The sequence below is a fragment of the Pristiophorus japonicus genome, chromosome X, assembly GCF_044704955.1.
Source record: "Pristiophorus japonicus isolate sPriJap1 chromosome X, sPriJap1.hap1, whole genome shotgun sequence".
NCBI classification, from domain to species: Eukaryota; Metazoa; Chordata; class Chondrichthyes; family Pristiophoridae; genus Pristiophorus; species Pristiophorus japonicus.
The window spans coordinates 41,146,881-41,167,512 of record NC_092010.1 but is presented as its reverse complement, the minus strand read 5'-3'; the positions used below and the strand labels follow the sequence as shown (position 1 = coordinate 41,167,512).

Sequence of the window (20,632 nt, the reverse complement as noted above, 5' to 3'; positions counted from 1 at the left end):
ATAGCGAGAGGATTTGAGTATAGGAGCTGGGAGATCTTACTGCAGTTGTACAGGGCCTTGGTGAGACCACACCTGGAATATTGTGTTCAGTTTTGGTCTCCTAATTTGAGGAAGGACATTCTTGCTATTGAGGGAGTGCAGCGAAGGTTCACCACACTGATTCCCGGGATGGCAGGACTGGCATATGAAGAAAGACTGGATCGACTAGGCTTATATTCACTGGAGTTTAGAAGAATGAGAGGGGATCTCATAGAAACATATAAAATTCTGACGGGATTGGACAGGTTAGATGCAGGAAGAATGTTCCCAATGTTGGGGAAGTCCAGAACCAGGGATCACAGTCTGAGGATAAGGGGTAAGCCATTTAGGACCGAGAGGAGGAGAAACTTCTTCACTCAGAGAATTGTGAACCTGTGGAATTCTCTACCACAGAAAGTTGTTGAGGCCAGTTCGTTGGATATATTCAAAAGGAGTTAAATGTGGCCCTTATGGCTAAAGGGATCAGGGGATATGGAGAGAAAGCAGGAATGGGGTACTGAGGGAATGATCAACCATGATCTTATTGAATGGTGGTGCAGGCTCGAAGGGCCAAATGGCCTACTCCTGCACCTATTTTCTATGTTTCTATGTCACCCACACTCCCATCTCATGCAAGGGTGTTGGCGTACAAGAGCAAGGAAATCTTGCTGCAACTATATAGGGCTTTGGTGAGAATCCCTGGCCAAAGAACAGTCTGCCCTAAGTGGAGGAAGTGCATCCGGGAGGGCGCTGAGCACCTCAAGTCTCGTCGCCGAGAGCGTGCAGAAACCAAGCGCAGGCAGCGGAAGGAGCGTGCGGCAAACCTGTCCCGCCCTCCCCTTCCCTCAACGTCTGTCTGTCCCACCTGTGACAGGGACTGTGGTTCCCGTATTGGGCTGTTCAGCCACCTAAGGACTCGTGTTTAGAGTGGAAGCAAGTCTTTCTCGATTCCGAGCCTGCACCACCATTCAATATGATCATGGCTGATCATGCAACATCAGTACCCCATTCCTGCTTTCTCTCCATACCCCCTGATCCCTTTAGCCGTAAGGGTCACATCAAACTCCCTCTTGAATATATCTAACGAACTGGCCCCAACAACTTTCTGTGGTAGAGAATTCCACAGGTTCACAATTCTCTGAGTGAAGAAGTTTCTCCTCCTCTCGGTCCTAAATGGCCTCCCCCTTATCCTTAGACTGTGTCCCCTGGTTCTGGACTTCCCCAACATCGGGAACATTCTTCCTGCATCTAACCTGTCCAGTCCCATCACTGAGTAGACTCGGCCGATACTCTCGAGAGTTTAGAAGAATGAGAGGTGATCTCATTGAAACAGACCAGATTGTGAGGGGGATTGACAGGGTAGATGCAGGGAGGATGTTTCACCCCTGGGCTGGGGAGTCTAGAACCAGGGGTCACAGTCTCAGGATAAGGGGTCGGCCATTTAGGACTGAGATGAGGAGGAATTTCTTCACTGGGAGGGAGGTGAATCTTTGGAATTCTCTGCCCCAGAGGGCAGTGGAGGCTCAGTCGTTGAGTATATTCAGGACGGGGATCGCTAGATTTTTGGATATTAAGGGATTCAAGGTATATGGGGATCGGGTGGGAAAGTGGAGTTGAGGTCGAAGATCAGCCATGATCGTATTAAATGGCGGAGCAGGCTCGAGGGGCTGAATCCTGCTCCTCATTCTTATGTTCTTACACGAGTAAGAGATGGCCCATTGTACGCAGAACCAGCCAGCCATCTAATGTTAGAACAACTTCGATTAAACACTTCAGATTTATCATTGTGAACCATAACACTGTTGAATTCACAAGAACGAAAAGACTTCTCAGCTGTGCTAATCCCTTCCCGTGATTCCGATCAGGGCCATGGCTGAACGAGCAGTGCAAACACAGCCTGCTCAGAGCCAGACGAGACCATTGAACCCTGGATTCCATCCACGCACCATCGGAAATATCAGCCAGGACGCAGCCGTGTGCTGTCAATGTTTGCTGTCAGCGGCACCAATCTCTGCTCACACATTGTGGCCTCCAGCCTGCCCAGCCATCCCGGGAGCTAATCGCACCATGTCCCGCGAACCCATCACCCCCTCGCCCACACTCGCTCACCGACACTGGCTCACGGTCAGGCAACGCCTCGATTTCAAAAACTGTTCAAATCTCTCCTCGCAACCCATCCGCATCTCTGTAACCCCCTCCAGCTCCTACACCCCTCACGAGCTCTGTAACCCCCTCCAGCCCCTACACCCCTCCCTATCTCTGTAACCCCCTCCAGCCCCTACACCCCTCCCTATCTCTGTAACCCCCTCCAGCCCCTAAACGCCTCCCTATCTCTGTAACCACCTCCAGCCCCTAAACGCCTCCCTATCTCTGTAACCCCCTCCAGCCCCTACACCCCTCCCTATCTCTGTAACCCCCTCCAGCTCCTACACCCCTCCCTATCTCTGTAACCCCCTCCAGCCCCTACACCCCTCCCTATCTCTGTAACCCCCTCCAGCCCCTACACCCCTCCCTATCTCTGTAACCCCCTCCAGCTCCTACACCCCTCCCTATCTCTGTAACCCCCTCCAGCCCCTACACCCCTCCCTATCTCTGTAACCCCCTCCAGCTCCTACACCCCTCACGAGCTCTGTAACCCCCTCCAGCCCCTACACCCCTCCCTATCTCTGTAACCCCGTCCAGCCCCGACACTCCTCCCTATCTCTGTAACCTCCAGCCTCTACACCCCTCCCTATCTCTGTAACCTCCTCCAGCCTCTACACCCCTCCCTATCTCTGTAACCTCATCCAGCCCCTACACCCCTCCCTATCTCTGTAACCTTCTCCAGCCCCTACACCCCTCCCTATCTCTGTCACCTCCTCCAGCCCCTACACCCCTCACGAGCTCAGTAACCCCCTCCAGCTCCTACACCCCTCACGAGCTCTGTAACCTCCTCCAGCCCCTACACCCCTCCCTATCTCTGTAACCTCCTCCAGCTCCTACACCCCTCCCTATCTCTGTAACCTCCTCCAGCCCCGACACCCCTCCCTATCTCTGTAACCCCCTCCAGCCTCTACACCCCTCCCTATCTCTGTAACCTCCTCCAGCCCCTACACCCCTCCCTATCTCTGTAACCTCCTCCAGCCTCTACACCACTCCCTATCTCTGTCACCTCCTCCAGCCCCTACACCCCTCACGAGCTCAGTAACCCCCTCCAGCTCCTACACCCCTCACGAGCTCTGTAACCTCCTCCAGCCCCTACACCCCTCCCTATCTCTGTAACCTCCTCCAGCTCCTACACCCCTCCCTATCTCTGTAACCTCCTCCAGCCCCGACACCCCTCCCTATCTCTGTAACCCCCTCCAGCCTCTACACCCCTCCCTATCTCTGTAACCTCCTCCAGCCCCTACACCCCTCCCTATCTCTGTAACCTCCTCCAGCCTCTACACCACTCCCTATCTCTGTAACCTCCTCCAGCCTCTACACCCCTCCCTATCTCTGTAACCTCCTCCAGCCCCTACACCCCTCCCTATCTCTGTAACCTCCTCCAGCCTCTACACCACTCCCTATCTCTGTAACCTCCTCCAGCCTCTACACCCCTCCCTATCTCTGTAACCCCCTCCATCTCCTACACCCCTCCCTATCTCTGTAACCCCCTCCAGCCCCTACACCCCTCCCTATCCCTGTAACCTCCTCCAGCCTCTACACCCCTCCCTATCTCTGTAACCTCCTCCAGCCCCTACACCCCTCCCTATCTCTGTAACCCCCTCCATCTCCTACACCCCTCCCTATCTCTGTAACCCCCTCCAGCCCCTACACCCCTCCCTATCCCTGTAACCTCCTCCAGCCTCTACACCCCTCCCTATCTCTGTAACCTCCTCCAGCCCCTACACCCCTCCCTATCTCTGTAACCTCCTCCAGCCTCTACACCACTCCCTATCTCTGTAACCTCCTCCAGCCTCTACACCCCTCCCTATCTCTGTAACCCCCTCCATCTCCTACACCCCTCCCTATCTCTGTAACCCCCTCCAGCCCCTACACCCCTCCCTATCCCTGTAACCTCCTCCAGCCTCTACACCCCTCCCTATCTCTGTAACCTCCTCCAGCCCCTACACCCCTCCCTATCTCTGTAACCCCCTCCAGCCCCTACACCCCTCCCTATCTCTGTAACCTCCTCCAGCCCCTACACCCCTCCCTATCCCTGTAACCTCCTCCAGCCTCTACACCCCTCCCTATCCCTGTAACCTCCTCCAGCCTCTACACACCTCCCTATCTCTATAACCCCCTCCAGCCCTACCTATTTCAGTAACCCCTCCAGTCCCCTACACCCCTCCCTATCTCTGTAACCCCGTCCAGCCCCGACACTCCTCCCTATCTCTGTAACCTCCAGCCTCTACACCCCTCCCTATCTCTGTAACCTCCTCCAGCCTCTACACCCCTCCCTATCTCTGTAACCTCATCCAGCCCCTACACCCCTCCCTATCTCTGTAACCTCCTCCAGCCTCTACACCCCTCCCTATCTCTGTAACCTCCTCCAGCCTCTACACCCCTCCCTATCTCTGTAACCCCCTCCAGCTCCTACACTCCTCCCTATCTCTGTAACCCCCTCCAGCCCCTACACCCCTCCCTATCTCTGTAACCCCCTCCAGCCCCTACACCCCTCCCTATCTCTGTAACCTCCTCCAGCCCCTACACCCCTCCCTATCTCTGTAACCTCCTCCAGCCCCTACACCCCTCCCTATCTCTGTAACCCCCTCCAGCCCCTACACCCCTCCCTATCTCTGTAACCCCCTCCAGCCCCTACACCCCTCCCTATCTCTGTAACCCCCTCCAGCCCCTACACCCCTCCCTATCTCTGTAACCCCCTCCAGCCCCTACACCCCTCCCTATCTCTAACCCCCTCCAGCCCCTACACCCCTCCCCATCTCTGTAAGCTCCTCCAGCCCCTACACCCCTCCCTATCTCTGTAACCTCCTCCAGTCCCTACACCCCTCCCTATCTCTGTAACCTCCTCCAGCCCCTACACCCCTCCCTATCTCTGTAACCCCCTCCAGCCCTTACACCCCTCCCTATCTCTGTAACCTCCTCCAGCCCCTACACCCCTCCCTATCTCTGTAACCTCCTCCAGCCCCTACACCCCTCCCTATCTCTGTAACCCCCTCCAGCCCTTACACCCCTCCCTATCTCTGTAACCTCATCCAGCCCCTACACCCCTCCCTATCTCTGTAATCTCCTCCAGTCCCTACACCCCTCCCTATCTCTGTAACCTCCTCCAGCCCCTACACCCCTCCCTATCTCTGTAACCCCCTCCAGCCCCTACACCCCTCCCTATCTCTGTAACCCCCTCCAACCCCTACACCCCTCCCTATCTCTGTAACCCCCTCCAGCTCCTACACCCCTCACGAGCTCTGTAACCTCCTCCAGCCCCTACACCCCTCCCTATCTCTGTAACCCCCTCCAGCCCCTACACCCCTCCCTATCTCTGTAACCCCCTCCAGCCCCTACACCCCTCCCTATCTCTGTAACCCCCTCCAGCTCCTACACCCCTCCCTATCTCTGTAACCCCCTCCAGCCCCTACACCCCTCCCTATCTCTGTAACCTCCTCCAGCCCCTACACCCCTCCCTATCCCTGTAACCTCCTCCAGCCTCTACACCCCTCCCTATCTCTGTAACCTCCTCCAGCCCCTACACCCCTCCCTATCTCTGTAACCCCCTCCAGCCCCTACACCCCTCCCTATCTCTGTAACCTCCTCCAGCCCCTACACCCCTCCCTATCCCTGTAACCTCCTCCAGCCTCTACACCCCTCCCTATCCCTGTAACCTCCTCCAGCCCCTGCACACCTCCCGATCTCTATAACCCCCTCCAGCCCTACCTATTTCAGTAACCCCTCCAGTCCCCTACACCCCTCCCTATCTCTGTAAGCTCCTCCAGCCCCTACACCCCTCCCTATCTCTGTAATCTGCTCCAGCCCCTACACCCCTCCCTATCTCTGTAACCTCCTCCAGCCCCTACACCCCTCCCTATCTCTGTAACCCCCTCCAGCTCCTACACCCCTCCCTATCTCTGTAACCCCCTCCAGCCCCTACACCCCTCCCTATCCCTGTAACCTCCTCCAGCCTCTACACCCCTCCCTATCTCTGTAACCTCCTCCAGCCCCTACACCCCTCCCTATCTCTGTAACCCCCTCCAGCCCCTACACCCCTCCCTATCTCTGTAACCTCCTCCAGCCCCTACACCCCTCCCTATCCCTGTAACCTCCTCCAGCCTCTACACCCCTCCCTATCCCTGTAACCTCCTCCAGCCCCTACACACCTCCCTATCTCTATAACCCCCTCCAGCCCTACCTATTTCAGTAACCCCTCCAGTCCCCTACACCCCTCCCTATCTCTGTAACCCCGTCCAGCCCCGACACTCCTCCCTATCTCTGTAACCTCCAGCCTCTACACCCCTCCCTATCTCTGAAACCTCCTCCAGCCCCTACACCCCTCCAAATCTCTGTAACCTCCAGCCCCTGCACCCCTCCCTATCTCTGGAACCTTCTCCAGCCCCCACAACCCCTATCTCTAACCTCCTCCAGCCCCCTACACCCCTCCCAATCTCTGCAACCTTCTCCAGCCCCCACAACCCGTATCTCTAACCTCCTCCAGCCCCCTACACCCCTCCCTATCTCTGTAACCTCCTCCAGCCCCCTATACCCCTCCCTATCTCTGTAACCCCCTCCAGCCCCGACACTCCTCCCTATCTCTGTCACCCCCTCCAGCCCCTACACCCCTCCCTATCTCTGTAACCTCCTCCAGCCCCTACACCCCTCCCTATCTCTGTAACCCCCTCCAGCCCCTACACCCCTCCCTATCTCTGTAACCCCCTCCAGCCTCTACACCCCTCCCTATCTCTGTAACCCCCTCCAGCCCCTACACACCTCCCTATCTCTGTAACCCCCTCCAGCCCCTACACCCCTCCCTATCTCTGTAACCCCCTCCAGCCCCTACACCCCTCCCTATCTCTGTAACCTCCTCCAGCCCCTACACCCCTCCCTATCTCTGTAACCCCCTCCAGCCCCTACACCCCTCCCTATCTCTGTAACCCCCTCCAGCCCCTACACCCCTCCCTATCTCTGTAACCTCCAGCCCCTACACCCCTCCCTATCTCTGTAACCTCCTCCAGCCCCTACACCCCTCCCTATCTCTGTAACCCCCTCCAGCCCCTACACCCCTCCCTATCTCTGTAACCTCCAGCCCCTACACCCCTCCCTATCTCTGTAACCTCCTCCAGCCCCTACACCCCTCCCTATCTCTGTAACCTCCTCCAGCCCCTACACCCCTCCCTATCTCTGTAACCTCCTCCAGCCCCTACACGCCTCCCTATCTCTGTAAACTCCTCCAGCCCCTACACCCCTCCCTATCTCTGTAACCTCCAGCCCCTAATCCCTCCCTATCTCTGTAACCTCCGGGTAAGATTAATGAGTAAGCCGACGGCAAACATCCGGATTGTAAAACCTCAGCGGGCGCCATGGTAGTGGCAGGCACGTCGAGATAAGATCCTCCCCCGTGCCGTCACCGTGCGACGGGTGGAATAAAAGCAGCAGGCATCTGTCCGGCTAGACCTCCAGAATCGAAAGAGCCAGCGGAACCGGCAGAGCTGTCGCCCTCCTTCTGGCCCCAGAAACTCCGCGTTCAACCGGCGCCAACGATGCCGCCTCGGTTTGCCGACGGCCTCGCCCGTCGGGGACTGGCGCAACGGGACGGCGAGCGGCCCCTGCGTCTCTGCCGTGTGCGCCACCGCGTGCAACGTGACGGGGCCCCCGCGCTGGCAGCTGGCGGAGAGCCGAGCGGCCGTGGCCTTGCTGGACGGGGCGGTGTTTGTGGCCGGCGTGGCAGGACACGTGCTGGTTGTGGTCACCCTGCTGCGCGCCGGGCAGCGGAGGCGTGGCGGAGGACGGAGAGCCTCCCCGGACGGGACCGCCCTCCTGCTCCTCAACCTCAGCGCCGCCGACCTGCTCCAGCTGGCCTGCCTGCCGTTCACCGCGGGCTCCGTGGCGGGCGCCCGCTGGCCATTCGGCGCCTTCCTCTGCAAGCTGGTCAGCTTCACCGGCACGTCGTGCTCCTTGGCATCGGTCTTCACGCTGGCCGCCCTCTCCGTGCACCGCTACCTCACCGTGGTGTCGACGCCGTCGCCGCTCCTGCGTGCCGGCTGGCCAGCAGCCCTGGCGGTGCTGTCGGCGGTGTGGGCGCCGGCCCTGGGCCTGGCCGCGCCGCAGTTCGTCTACCGCCGGCTGGAGAGCGAGTCCGCCTACTGCTTCGCCTTCCTGGCGGAGCCGGGCGTCGCGGTGTACAGCGCGGCGCTGTTCCTTGCCGGCTTCGCCGCGCCGTTGCTGCTCGTCACCGCCGCGTACGGCAAGCTGCTCGCGCACCTGCGGGGCCGGGAGCCGGGCACCGTGGGCCGCCACAACGCCCGCCTGACCAAGATGGCGGCGGCGCTGGTGCTCTCCTTCGCCGCCTGCTGGCTGCCCTCCTACGTGCTGATGTTCCTGCTGGTCGGCGAGGGCGATCGCGGCACGCACCGCCTCTTCCCCGTCGCGGCCCGGCTGCTGGCCTCCTCCGCCACTGTCGCCAACCCGCTGGTGTACGCCTGCTTCTCCCGGCAGTTCCGCAGCGAGCTGAGGCGGCTGGCCCCGAACCCCTGCCGCCGGGGGAAGGCAGCGCGCAACAGGGTCGGGCCGGGGGTCACGGAGCAGGGCGCACCGCAGGCCTGAAGCTCCGCGGACGACCGACGATTCCCCCTCCCCACGCGCCCATCACCACTACCATCGAACGCCAACAACGCACAGCACCGGGAAGGAACGAACAAACCGACTCGCATTTCTACAGCGTCTTTCCACCACCTCGAAGTTTTTCGCAACCAAGGAAGTACTTTTTTAATTTATTTCAATGAAGTGCGGTCACTGTTGTAATCTGGGCAACGCGGCGACTCAAATTGAGCACAGCAAGCTCCCACACACGGCGATGTGATAAATGACCAGAGCATCAGTGTTTATTGGTTTTATTTGACGTATAAATGTTGGACCCACGACACCTACGGATTTTCTTTAAATTAGTGGAACTGGGATCGTTTACGTCCTCCCGAGAGAGCGGACAAGGCCTCATCTGAAAGACAGCACTGCCGACAGTGCGGTGCTCCCTCAGTACCACCCCTCCGACAGTGCGGCGCTCCCTCAGTACTGCCCCTCCGGCGCTCCCTCAGTACTGCCCCTCCGACAGTGCGGCACTCCCTCAGTACTGCCCCTCCCTCAGTACTGCCCCTCCGACAGTGCGGCGCTCCCTCAGTACTGCCCCTCCGACAGCGCAATACGGCGCTCCCTCAGTACTGCCCCTCCGACAGCGTAGTATGGGGATTCCTCAGTACTGCCCCTCCGACAGCGTAGTACGGGGATTCCTCAGTACTGCCCCTCCAACAGCGCAGTACGGCGCTCCCTCAGTACTGCCCCTCCGACAGCGCAGTACGTCACTCCCTCAGTACTGCCCCTCCAACAGCGCAGTACGGCGCTCCCTCAGTACTGCCCCGCCAACAGCACAGTACGGCGCTCCCTCGGTACATGCACTAAAATGTCAGCCTAGTTTTGTGTTTAAACCTTGCGGATTACATTCCGGTCGGCTGAGAGAGGAATGCTGAATCAGACATGCCGCTCAATAACCCAGAAGAAATTCTGCTGCATGCAAAAAAAAAATCCCCCCATCGGAATACGGAGCAGAGACTGGAGACATAAATCAGTGAAACTGTACGAACCAACTTAATAACGAAAGCAACGTTGAGTGCATCCCCCGGCAGTCCCAGAACACTGTGCAATTCAGCCTAAAGACGGACCGCTGCTGTTTAAGAACCTCTGGATTGTCCCTCTCCAAAGTCTCAATTACAGGCTGTATTTGAACTATCGGGTAAATGGACTCATTTCAAACTCTGGCACCCCCGTGTCCTAACTCACACCCAGTCCCACTCACCCATCACCCCCTGTGCTCACTGACCCCGTGTCCTAACTCACACCCAGTCCCACTCACCCATCACCCCCTGTGCTCACTGACCCCGTGTCCTAACTCACACCCAGTCCCACTCACCCATCACCCCCTGTGCTCACTGACCCCGTGTCCTAACTCGCACCGAGTCCCACTCACCCACCACCCCCTGTGCTCACTGACCCCGTGTCCTAACTCGCACCGAGTCCCACTCACCCATCACCCCCTGTGCTCACTGACCCCGTGTCCTAACTCGCACCCAGTCCCACTCACCCATCACCCCCTGTGCTCACTGCCCCCGTGTCCTAACTCACACCCAGTCCCACTCACCCATCACCCCCTGTGCTCACTGCCCCCGTGGCCTCACTCACACCCAGTCCCACTCACCCATCACCCCCTGTGCTCACTGCCCCCGTGTCCTAACTCACACCCAGTCCCACTCACCCATCACCCCCTGTGCTCACTGCCCCCGTGTCCTAACTCACACCCAGTCCCACTCACCCATCACCTCCTGTGCTCACTGCCCCGTGTCCTAACTCACACCCAGTCCCTCTCACCCATCACCCCCTGTGCTCACTGCCCCGTGTCCTAACTCGCACCCAGTCCCACTCACCCATCACCCCCTGTGCTCACTGCCCCCGTGTCCTAACTCACACCCAGTCCCACTCACCCATCACCCCCTGTGCTCACTGCCCCCGTGTCCTAACTCACACCCAGTCCCACTCACCCATCACCCCCTGTGCTCACTGCCCCCGTGTCCTAACTCACACCCAGTCCCTCTCACCCATCACCCCCTGTGCTCACTGCCCCGTGTCCTAACTCACACCCAGTCCCACTCACCCATCACCCCCTGTGCTCACTGCCCCCGTGTCCTAACTCACACCCAGTCCCTCTCACCCATCACCCCCTGTGCTCACTGACCACGTGTCCTAACTCACACCCAGTCCCACTCACCCATCACCCCCTGTGTTCATGACCCCGTGTCCTAACTCACACCCAGTCCCTCTCACCCATCACCCCCTGTGCTCACTGACCCCGTGTCCTAACTCGCACCGAGTCCCACTCACCCAACACCCCCTGTGCTCGCTGACCCCGTGTCCTAACTCGCACCGAGTCCCTCTCACCCATCACCCCCTGTGCTCACTGACCCCGTGTCCTAACTCACACCGAGTCCCACTCACCCATCACCCCCTGTGCTCACTGCCCCCGTGTCCTAACTCGCACCGAGTCCCACTCACCCATCACCCCCTGTGCTCAGTGACCCCGTGTCCTAACTCACACCCAGTCCCACTCACCCATCACCCCCTGTGCTCACTGCCCCCGTGTCCTAACTCACACCGAGTCCCACTCACCCATCACCCCCTGTGCTCACTGCCCCCGTGTCCTAACTCGCACCGAGTCCCACTCACCCATCACCCCCTGTGCTCAGTGATCCCGTGTCCTAACTCACACCCAGTCCCACTCACCCATCACCCCCTGTGCTCACTGCCACCGTGTCCTAACTCACACCCAGTCCCACTCACCCATCACCCGCTGTGCTCACTGACCCCGTGTCCTAACTCACACCGAGTCCCACTCACCCATCACCCCCTGTGCTCACTGCCCCCGTGTCCTAACTCACACCCAGTCCCACTCACCCATCACCCCCTGTGCTCACTGACCCCGTGTCCTAACTCGCACCGAATCCCACTCACCCATCACCCCCTGTGCTCACTGACCCCGTGTCCTAACTCGCACCGAGTCCCACTCACCCATCACCCCCTGTGCTCACTGCCCCCGTGTCCTAACTCGCACCGAGTCCCGCTCACCCATCACCCCGTGTGCTCACTGCCCCCGTGTCCTAACTCACACCGAGTCCCGCTCACCCATCACCCCGTGTGTTCACTGCCCCCGTGTCCTAACTCACACCGAGTCCCACTCACCCATCACCCCCTGTGCTCACTGACCCCGTGTCCTAACTCGCACCGAGTCCCGCTCACCCATCACCCCCTGTGCTCACTGACCCCGTGTCCTAACTCACACCGAGTCCCGCTCACCCATCACCCCGTGTGTTCACTGCCCCCGTGTCCTAACTCACACCGAGTCCCACTCACCCATCACCCCCTGTGCTCACTGACCCCGTGTCCTAACTCGCAACGAGTCCCACTCACCCAACACCCCCTGTGCTCACTGACCCCGTGTCCTAACTCACACCCAGTCCCACTCACCCATCACCCCCTGTGCTCACTGACCCCGTGTCCTAACTCACACCCAGTCCCGCTCACCCATCACCCCGTGCTCACTGACCCCGTGTCCTAACTCACACCCAGTCCCACTCACCCATCACCCGCTGTGCTCACTGACCCCGTGTCCTAACTCGCACCGAGTCCCACTCACCCATCATCCCCTGTGCTCACTGACCCCGTGTCCTAACTCACACCCAGTCCCACTCACCCATCACCCCCTGTGCTCACTGACCACGTGTCCTAACTCACACTGAGTCCCACTCACCCATCACCCCCTGTGCTCACTGATCCCGTGTCCTAACTCACACCGAGTCCCACTCACCCATCACCCCCTGTGCTCACTGCCCCCGTGTCCTAACTCACACCGAGTCCCACTCACCCATCACCCCCTGTGCTCACTGACCCCGTGTCCTAACTCACACCCAGTCCCACTCACCCATCACCCCCTGTGCTCACTGCCCCCGTGTCCTAACTCGCACCGAGTCCCACTCACCCATCACCCCCTGTGCTCAGTGACCCCGTGTCCTAACTCACACCCAGTCCCACTCACCCATCACCCCCTGTGCTCACTGCCCCCGTGTCCTAACTCACACCCAGTCCCACTCACCCATCACCCGCTGTGCTCACTGACCCCGTGTCCTAACTCACACCGAGTCCCACTCACCCATCACCCCCTGTGCTCACTGCCCCCGTGTCCTAACTCACACCCAGTCCCACTCACCCATCACCCCCTGTGCTCACTGCCCCCGTGTCCTAACTCACACCCAGTCCCACTCACCCATCACCCCCTGTGCTCGCTGACCCCGTGTCCTAACTCGCACCGAGTCCCACTCACCCATCACCCCTGTGCTCACTGACCCCGTGTCCTAACTCGCACCGAGTCCCACTCACCCATCACCCCCTGTGCTCACTGCCCCCGTGTCCTAACTCACACCCAGTCCCACTCACCCATCACCCCCTGTGCTCACTGCCCCCGTGTCCTAACTCGCACCGAGTCCCACTCACCCATCACCCCCTGTGCTCACTGCCCCCGTGTCCTAACTCACACCCAGTCCCACTCACCCATCACCCCCTGTGCTCACTGACCCCGTGTCTTAACTCACACCCAGTCCCACTCACCCATCACCCCCTGTGCTCACTGCCCCCGTGTCCTAACTCACACCCAGTCCCACTCACCCATCACCCCCTGTGCTCACTGCCCCCGTGTCCTAACTCGCACCGAGTCCCACTCACCCATCACCCCCTGTGCTCACTGACCCCGTGTCCTAACTCACACCCAGTCCCACTCACCCATCACCCCCTGTGCTCACTGTCCCCGTGTCCTAACTCACACCCAGTCCCACTCACCCATCACCCCTTGTGCTCACTGACCCCGTGTCCTAACTCACACCCAGTCCCACTCACCCATCACCCCCTGTGCTCACTGACCCAGTGTCCTAACTCACACCCAGTCCCACTCACCCATCACCCCCTGTGCTCACTGACCCCGTGTCCTAACTCACACCGAGTCCCGCTCACCACCCACACCTTGTGCTCGCCGACCCTCAGTGGTTGACTGACTGCGCCAAAATTCTCATCCTCGGGTTCAAATCCCTCCTCGCCTCACCCCTCCCTATCTCGGTAAGCTCCTCCAGGCCCTACACCCCTCCCTATCTCTGTAACCTCCTCCAGTCTCTACACCCCTCCCTATCTCTGTAACCCCCTCCAGTCCCTACACTCCTCCCTATCTCTGTAATCTCCTCCAGTCCCTACACCCCTCCCTATCTCTGTAACCTCCTCCAGCCTCTACACCCCTCCCTATCTCTGTAACCTCCTCCAACCCCTACACCCCTCCCTACCACAACCTCCTCCAGAGAGAGACGGAGACAGAAACAGATAGAGGGGAGATATTTACCAGCAGTCGCCCACCTATTGAAACTTCCCGTAGCAATTAGCCTCCAACTGACCTCGTGGCGTACACATTTCGATCTTATCTCCCGGAGGGAATTACCGGAACAGTGACCTTGAAGGCGCACCCACACAACGCATGCGTGCTCCATGTACACCCGTACACACACACTCCATCCGCCCTCCAGGTACACACGCACTCCAGGTACACGTACACACACACACCATGCGCCCTCCATGTACACGCGCACACACACACTCCAGGTACACGCACACACACTCCATGAGCCCTCCACGTACACACGCACACACACACACTCCAGGCACGCATGCACACACACTCCATGCACGCTGCATGTACATGCGCACACGCACACTCACACCATGCGCCCTCCATGTACACGCGCACACACACACACTCCATGCGCCCTCCACGTACACACACACACACACACACTCCATGCGCTCTGCAGGTACACGCGCACGTACATGGGGGATTTACAGGCAGCCGCCCACCTACGGAAACGGGAGTTACGGGAACAGTGGCTTCGAACCGGGTCGACTGGTCGCGTGGTGCTCACGCACCACCAGGGAGACGGACTTACTTTCCACGATGGTCTTCCTCCCCGAGCCGTCGTCGCTAATCTGCTGGATGTTGCCGAAGTGGATGTCGCTGAAGAAGATCCTGTTGCCCCCCTTGGACCCGTGCCCGTAGTCGAAGGCCAGCGCGATGACGTTCTTCATGAACTCGGGGTCCTCGAAGGGCTTGATGGGCGAGTTGAGGTTGTTCTCGTCCGACAGGTGGATGCTCTTGAGGATGGTCCTCTCAGAGTACAGCAGGTAGCCATCGTAGTCCCGGCAGCCGACCCCATCCTCCGACAGCATGCCGTGCGCGCAGGCGCAGGTCCGCTGGGCGTTTCCGCGGTACAGGCACAGCTGCTGGCACCCGCCATTGTTGTGGGCACAGACGTTGGTACCTGTGGGGAGAGGAGGCAGAGAGACTTGCAATTTATTTACACCTGGCACGACCACTGGGCATCTCAAAGCACGTTCCAGCCAATGAAGTACTTTTTTTTTTGGAGTGCAGTCACTGTTGTAATGTGGGAAACGCCAATGTGCGCACAGCAAGCTCCCACACACAGCGATGTGATAATGACCCAGATCATCTGTTTTTTTTGTTATGTTGATTGAGGGTTAAATATTGGCCCCAGGACACCGGGGAGAACTCCCCCTGCTCTTCTTCCAAATAGTGGCCGTGGGATCTTTTACCTCCACGTGAGGGGGCAGACGGGGCCTCGGTTTATCGTCTCATCCAAAAGACGGCAACTCCGACAGTCCGGCACTCCCTCAGTACTGCCCCTCCGACAGTGCGGCACTCCCTCAGTACTGCCCCTCCGACAGTGCGGCGCTCCCTCAGTACCGCCCCTCCGACAGTGCGGCTCTCCCTCAGTACTGCCCCTCCGACAGTGCGGTGCTCCCTCAGTACTGCCCCTCCGACAGTGCGGCGCTCCCTCAGTACTGCCCCTCCGACAGTGCGGCGCTCCCTCAGTGCTGCCCCTCTGACAGTGCGGCGCTCCCTCAGCACCGCCCCTCCGACAGTGCGGCGCTCCCTCAGTACCGCCCCTCCGACAGTGCGGCACTCCCTCAGCACTGCCCCTCCGACAGTGCGGCACTCCCTCAGCACTGCACTGAGAGTGTCAGCTTAGAGTTTTTGTGCTCAAGTCCCTGGAGTGGGACTCGAACCCACAACCTTTTGACTCAGCAGCGAGTATGCTGTCCACTGAGCCACAGCTGACACCATTAAGAGGTTTAGAGGGGATTTGAGGGGAAATGTCTTCACCCAGAGGGTGGTGGGGGTCTGGGGTGGAACTCACGGCCTGAAAGGGTGGTAGAGGCAGAAACCCTCACCACATTTGGATGTGCACTTGAAGTGCCGTAACCTACAGGGCTACGGACCGAGAGCGGGAAAGTGGGATTAGGCTGGGTAGCTCTTGGTCGGCCGGCACAAGGCGGACACGATGGGCCCAAATGGCCTCCTTCCGTGCTGTAAATTTCTGTGACTGATATCTTCTAACCAGTGTTAGCCCTGCGTCAACAAAATCAACACTCACCCTTCTGTCTCTCCCTGTTGAAGACTTTGATGTCCTTCAGCTGTACACCAATTCCAGTTCTCAAGGAGACAGAGTCAGTGGCATTATCCTTCTGGCCTCTTTTGATGGAGCCGTTTGCATGTGTCCTGTATGTATAAAGGAATAAAACAGGTTTGGAAATTACCGGTCTGGTTCGGTGATTTTTTATACCCGCTGTAAATACTGACACACTCCCCGGGGAGCCCCTGTAAATACCGACACACTACCCGGGGATCCCCTGTAAATACTGACACACTCCCCGGGGATCCCCTGTAAATACTGACACACTCCCCGGGGAGCCCCTGTAAATACCGACACACTCCCCGGGGACTCCCTGTAAATACTGACACACTCCCGGGGATCCCCTGTAAATACTGACACGCTCCCCGGGGATCCCCTGTAAATACTGACACACTCCCGGGGACCCCCTGTAAATACTGACATACTCCCTGGGGACCCCCTGTAAATACTGACACACTCCCCGGGGACCCCCTGTAAATACTGACACACTCCCAGGGACCCCCTGTAAATACCGACATACTCCCCGGGGACCCCCTGTAAATACTGACACACTCCCGGGGATCGCCTGTAAATACCGACATACTCCCCGGGGACCCCCTGTAAATACTGACACACTCCCCGGGGATCCCCTGTAAATACTGACACACTCCCGGGGACCCCCTGTAAATACTGACACACGCCCGGGGACCCCCTGTAAATACTGACACACGCCCGGGGACCCCCTGTAAATACCGACACATTCCCTGGGGATCCCCTGTAAATACTGACACACTCCCGGGGACCCCCAATAAATACTGACACACTCCCGGGGACCCCCTGTAAATACCGACACACTCCCCGTGGACCCCCTGTAAATACCGACACACTCCCGGGGACCCCCTGTAAATACTGACACACTCCCCGGGGACCCCCTGTAAATACCGACACACTCCCGGGGACCCCCTGTAAATACCGACACACTCCCGGGGACCCCCTGTAAATACTGACACACTCCCCGGGGAGCCCCTGTAAATACTGACACACTCCCAGGTCCCCCTGTAAATACACAGTGATGGTTCAATTGGCTTCAGTCTGTAACAAATGACAGATAAATCTGCAGCGAGAGCAAATGAACGCAATCTTTCAGTTCAGTCCCCAGCTGTAAATTGCTGGGTTGATAACAAGTGACCTCGGGAAGAGTTATTATTTAGGCAGTGATCATCTTACTCAAAAAACTTGCATTTATATGTGTGTTTAACATATTCAAACGCCCAAAGGTGCTTCACAGGAGTGTTAATCAGGTTAAATAAGGAAGAGATATTAGCGCAGGTGACTAAAAGCTTGAGCAAAGAGGGAGGTTTTAAGGAACGTCTTGAAGGAGGAAAGAGAGAGGCGGAGAGGTTTAGGGAGGGAGTTCCAGAGCTTGGGGCCCAGGCTACAGAAGGCACGGCCACCGATGGTGGAGCGATTATAATCAGGGATGGTCAGGAGGGCAGAATTAGAGGAGTGCAGAGATCTCGGGGGGTTGTGGGGCTGGAGGAGGTTACAGAGATAGGGAGGGGTGTAGGGGCTGGTGGAGGTTACAGAGATAGGGAGCGGTGTCGGGGCTGGAGGAGGTTACAGAGATAGGGAGGGGTGTAGGGGCTGGAGGAGGTTACAGAGATAGGGAGGGGGGGACGAGGAGGCGATGGATGGATTTGAAAATAAAGATGAGAATTTTAAAATCGAGGTGTTGCTTAACCGGGAGCCAATGTAGGTCGGGAAGCACAGGGGGTGATGGGTGAGTGGGACTGGGTGCGAGTTAGGACACGGGGTCAGTGAGCACAGGGGGTGATGGGTGAGTGGGACTGGGTGTGAGTTAGGACACGGGGTCAGTGAGCACAGGGGGTGATGGGTGAGTGGGACTGGGTGCGAGTTAGGACACGGGGTCAGTGAGCACAGGGGGTGATGGGTGAGTGGGACTGGGTGTGAGTTAGGACACGGGGGCAGTGAGCACAGGGGGTGATGGGTGAGTGGGACTGGGTGCGAGTTAGGACACGGGGTCAGTGAGCACAGGGGGTGATGGGTGAGTGGGACTCGGTGCGAGTTAGGACACGGGGTCAGTGAGCACAGGGGGTGATGGGTGAGTGGGACTGGATGTGAGTTAGGACACGGGGGCAGTGAGCATAGGGGGTGATGGGTGAGTGGGACTGGGTGTGAGTTAGGACACGGGGCAGTGAGCACAGGGGGTGATGGGTGATCGGGACTGGGTGTGAGTTAGGACACGGGGTCAGTGAGCACAGGGGGTGATGGGTGAGTGGGACTGGGTGTGAGTTAGGACACGGGGTCAGTGAGCACAGGGGGTGATGGGTGAGTGGGACTGGGTGCGAGTTAGGACACGGGGGCAGTGAGCACAGGGGGTGATGGGTGAGTGGGACTGGGTGCGAGTTAGGACACGGGGTCAGTGAGCACAGGGGGTGATGGGTGAGTGGGACTGGGTGTGAGTTAGGACACGGGGGCAGTGAGCACAGGGGGTGATGGGTGAGTGGGACTGGGTGTGAGTTAGGACACGGGGTCAGTGAGCACAGGGGGTGATGGGTGAGTGGGACTGGGTGTGAGTTAGGACACGGGGGCAGTGAGCACAGGGGGTGATGGGTGAGTGGGACTGGGTGTGAGTTAGGACACGGGGGCAGTGAGCACAGGGGGTGATGGGTGAGTGGGACTGGGTGCGAGTTAGGACACGGGGTCAGTGAGCACAGGGGGTGATGGGTGAGTGGGACTGGGTGCGAGTTAGGACACGGGGGCAGTGAGCACAGGGGGTGATGGGTGAGTGGGACTGGGTGTGAGTTAGGACACGGGGGCAGTGAGCACAGTGGGTGATGGGTGAGTGGGACTCGGTGCGAGTTAGGACACGGGGCAGTGAGCACAGGGGTGATGGGTGAGTGGGACTCAGTGTGAGTTAGGACACGGGGGCAGTGAGCACAGGGGGTGATGGGTGATCGGGACTGGGTGTGAGTTAGGACACGGGGTCAGTGAGCACAGGGGGTGATGGGTGAGCGGGACTCGGTGCGAGTTAGGACACGGGGTCAGTGAGCACAGGGGGTGATGGGTGAGTGGGACTGGGTGTGAGTTAGGACACGGGGCAGTGAGCACAGGGGGTGATGGGTGATCGGGACTGGGTGTGAGTTAGGACACGGGGCAGCGAGCACAGGGGGTGATGGGTGAGTGGGACTCGGTGTGAGTTAGGACACGGGGCAGTGAGCACAGGGGGTGATGGGTGATCGGGACTGGGTGTGAGTTAGGACACGGGGTCAGTGAGCACAGGGGGTGATGGGTGAGTGGGACTGGGTGCGAGTTAGGACACGGGGGCAGTGAGCACAGGGGGTGATGGGTGAGTGGGACTGGGTGCGAGTTAGGACACGGGGGCAGTGAGCACAGGGGGTGATGGGTGAGTGGGACTGGGTGCGAGTTAGGACACGGGGTCAGTGAGCACAGGGGGTGATGGGTGAGTGGGACTGGGTGCGAGTTAGGACACGGGGGCAGTGAGCACAGGGGGTGATGGGTGAGTGGGACTGGGTGTGAGTTAGGACACGGGGGCAGTGAGCACAGTGGGTGATGGGTGAGTGGGACTCGGTGCGAGTTAGGACACGGGGCAGTGAGCACAGGGGTGATGGGTGAGTGGGACTCTGTGAGTTAGGACACGGGGGCAGTGAGCACAGGGGGTGATGGGTGAACGGGACTGGGTGTGAGTTAGGACACGGGGCAGTGAGCACAGGGGGTGATGGGTGATCGGGACTGGGTGTGAGTTAGGACACGGGGTCAGTGAGCACAGGGGGTGATGGGTGAGCGGGACTGGGTGTGAGTTAGGACACGGGGGCAGTGAGCACAGGGGGTGATGGGTGAACGGGACTGGGTGTGAGTTAGGACACGGGGCAGTGAGCACAGGGGGTGATGGGTGATCGGGACTGGGTGTGAGTTAGGACACGGGGCAGCGAGCACAGGGGGTGATGGGTGAGTGGGACTTGGTGTGAGTTAGGACACGGGGCAGTGAGCACAGGGGGTGATGGGTGATCGGGACTGGGTGTGAGTTAGGACACGGGGCAGCGAGCACAGGGGGTGATGGGTGAGTGGGACTCGGTGTGAGTTAGGACACTGGGGCAGTGAGCACAGGGGGTGATGGGTGAGTGGGACTCGGTGTGAGTTAGGACACGGGGACAGCGAGCACAGGGGGTGATGGGTGAGTGGGACTGGGTGTGAGTTAGGACACTGGGGCAGTGAGCACAGGGGGTGATGGGTGAGTGGGACTCGGTGCGAGTTAGGACACTGGGGCAGTGAGCACAGGGGGTGATGGGTGAGCGGGACTCGGTGCGAGTTAGGACACGGGGGCAGCCGAGTTTTGGATCACC

The 20,632-nt window shown here is 59.2% G+C and overlaps 2 protein-coding genes across 2 annotated transcripts in view; one reads left to right on the top strand and one right to left on the bottom strand.

Annotated features, from left to right (window-relative positions):
- Positions 1–20,632, bottom strand: part of LOC139240889 (low-density lipoprotein receptor-related protein 1-like) — a gene marked incomplete at its 3' end in the record, with an annotated part of 408,599 nt that overhangs the window by 26,793 nt on the left and 361,174 nt on the right. The window contains exons 31-32 of the mRNA XM_070869393.1: positions 16,230–16,354; positions 14,724–15,095 (exon numbers count right to left, since the gene is read on the bottom strand). Coding sequence (XP_070725494.1) covers positions 14,724–15,095; positions 16,230–16,354 — 497 coding nt within the window. The remainder of the gene's footprint in view (positions 1–14,723; positions 15,096–16,229; positions 16,355–20,632) is intronic.
- LOC139240762 (galanin receptor type 1-like) lies at positions 1,888–8,751 on the top strand. The gene is made up of 2 exons (XM_070869242.1): positions 1,888–2,012; positions 7,662–8,751. The coding sequence occupies exons 1-2, from the start codon at positions 1,888–1,890 to the stop codon at positions 8,749–8,751; spliced, it is 1,215 nt and encodes a 404-aa protein (XP_070725343.1).

Coding starts and splice junctions, on each gene's coding strand:
- LOC139240762 (XM_070869242.1), top strand. CDS start 1,888: ATGGCTGAACGAGCAGTGCAAACACAGCCTGCTCAGAGCCAGACGAGA. Junction 2,013..7,661: donor GTGTGCTGTCAATGTTTGCT/GTCAGCGGCACC, acceptor TTCTGGCCCCAG/AAACTCCGCGTTCAACCGGC.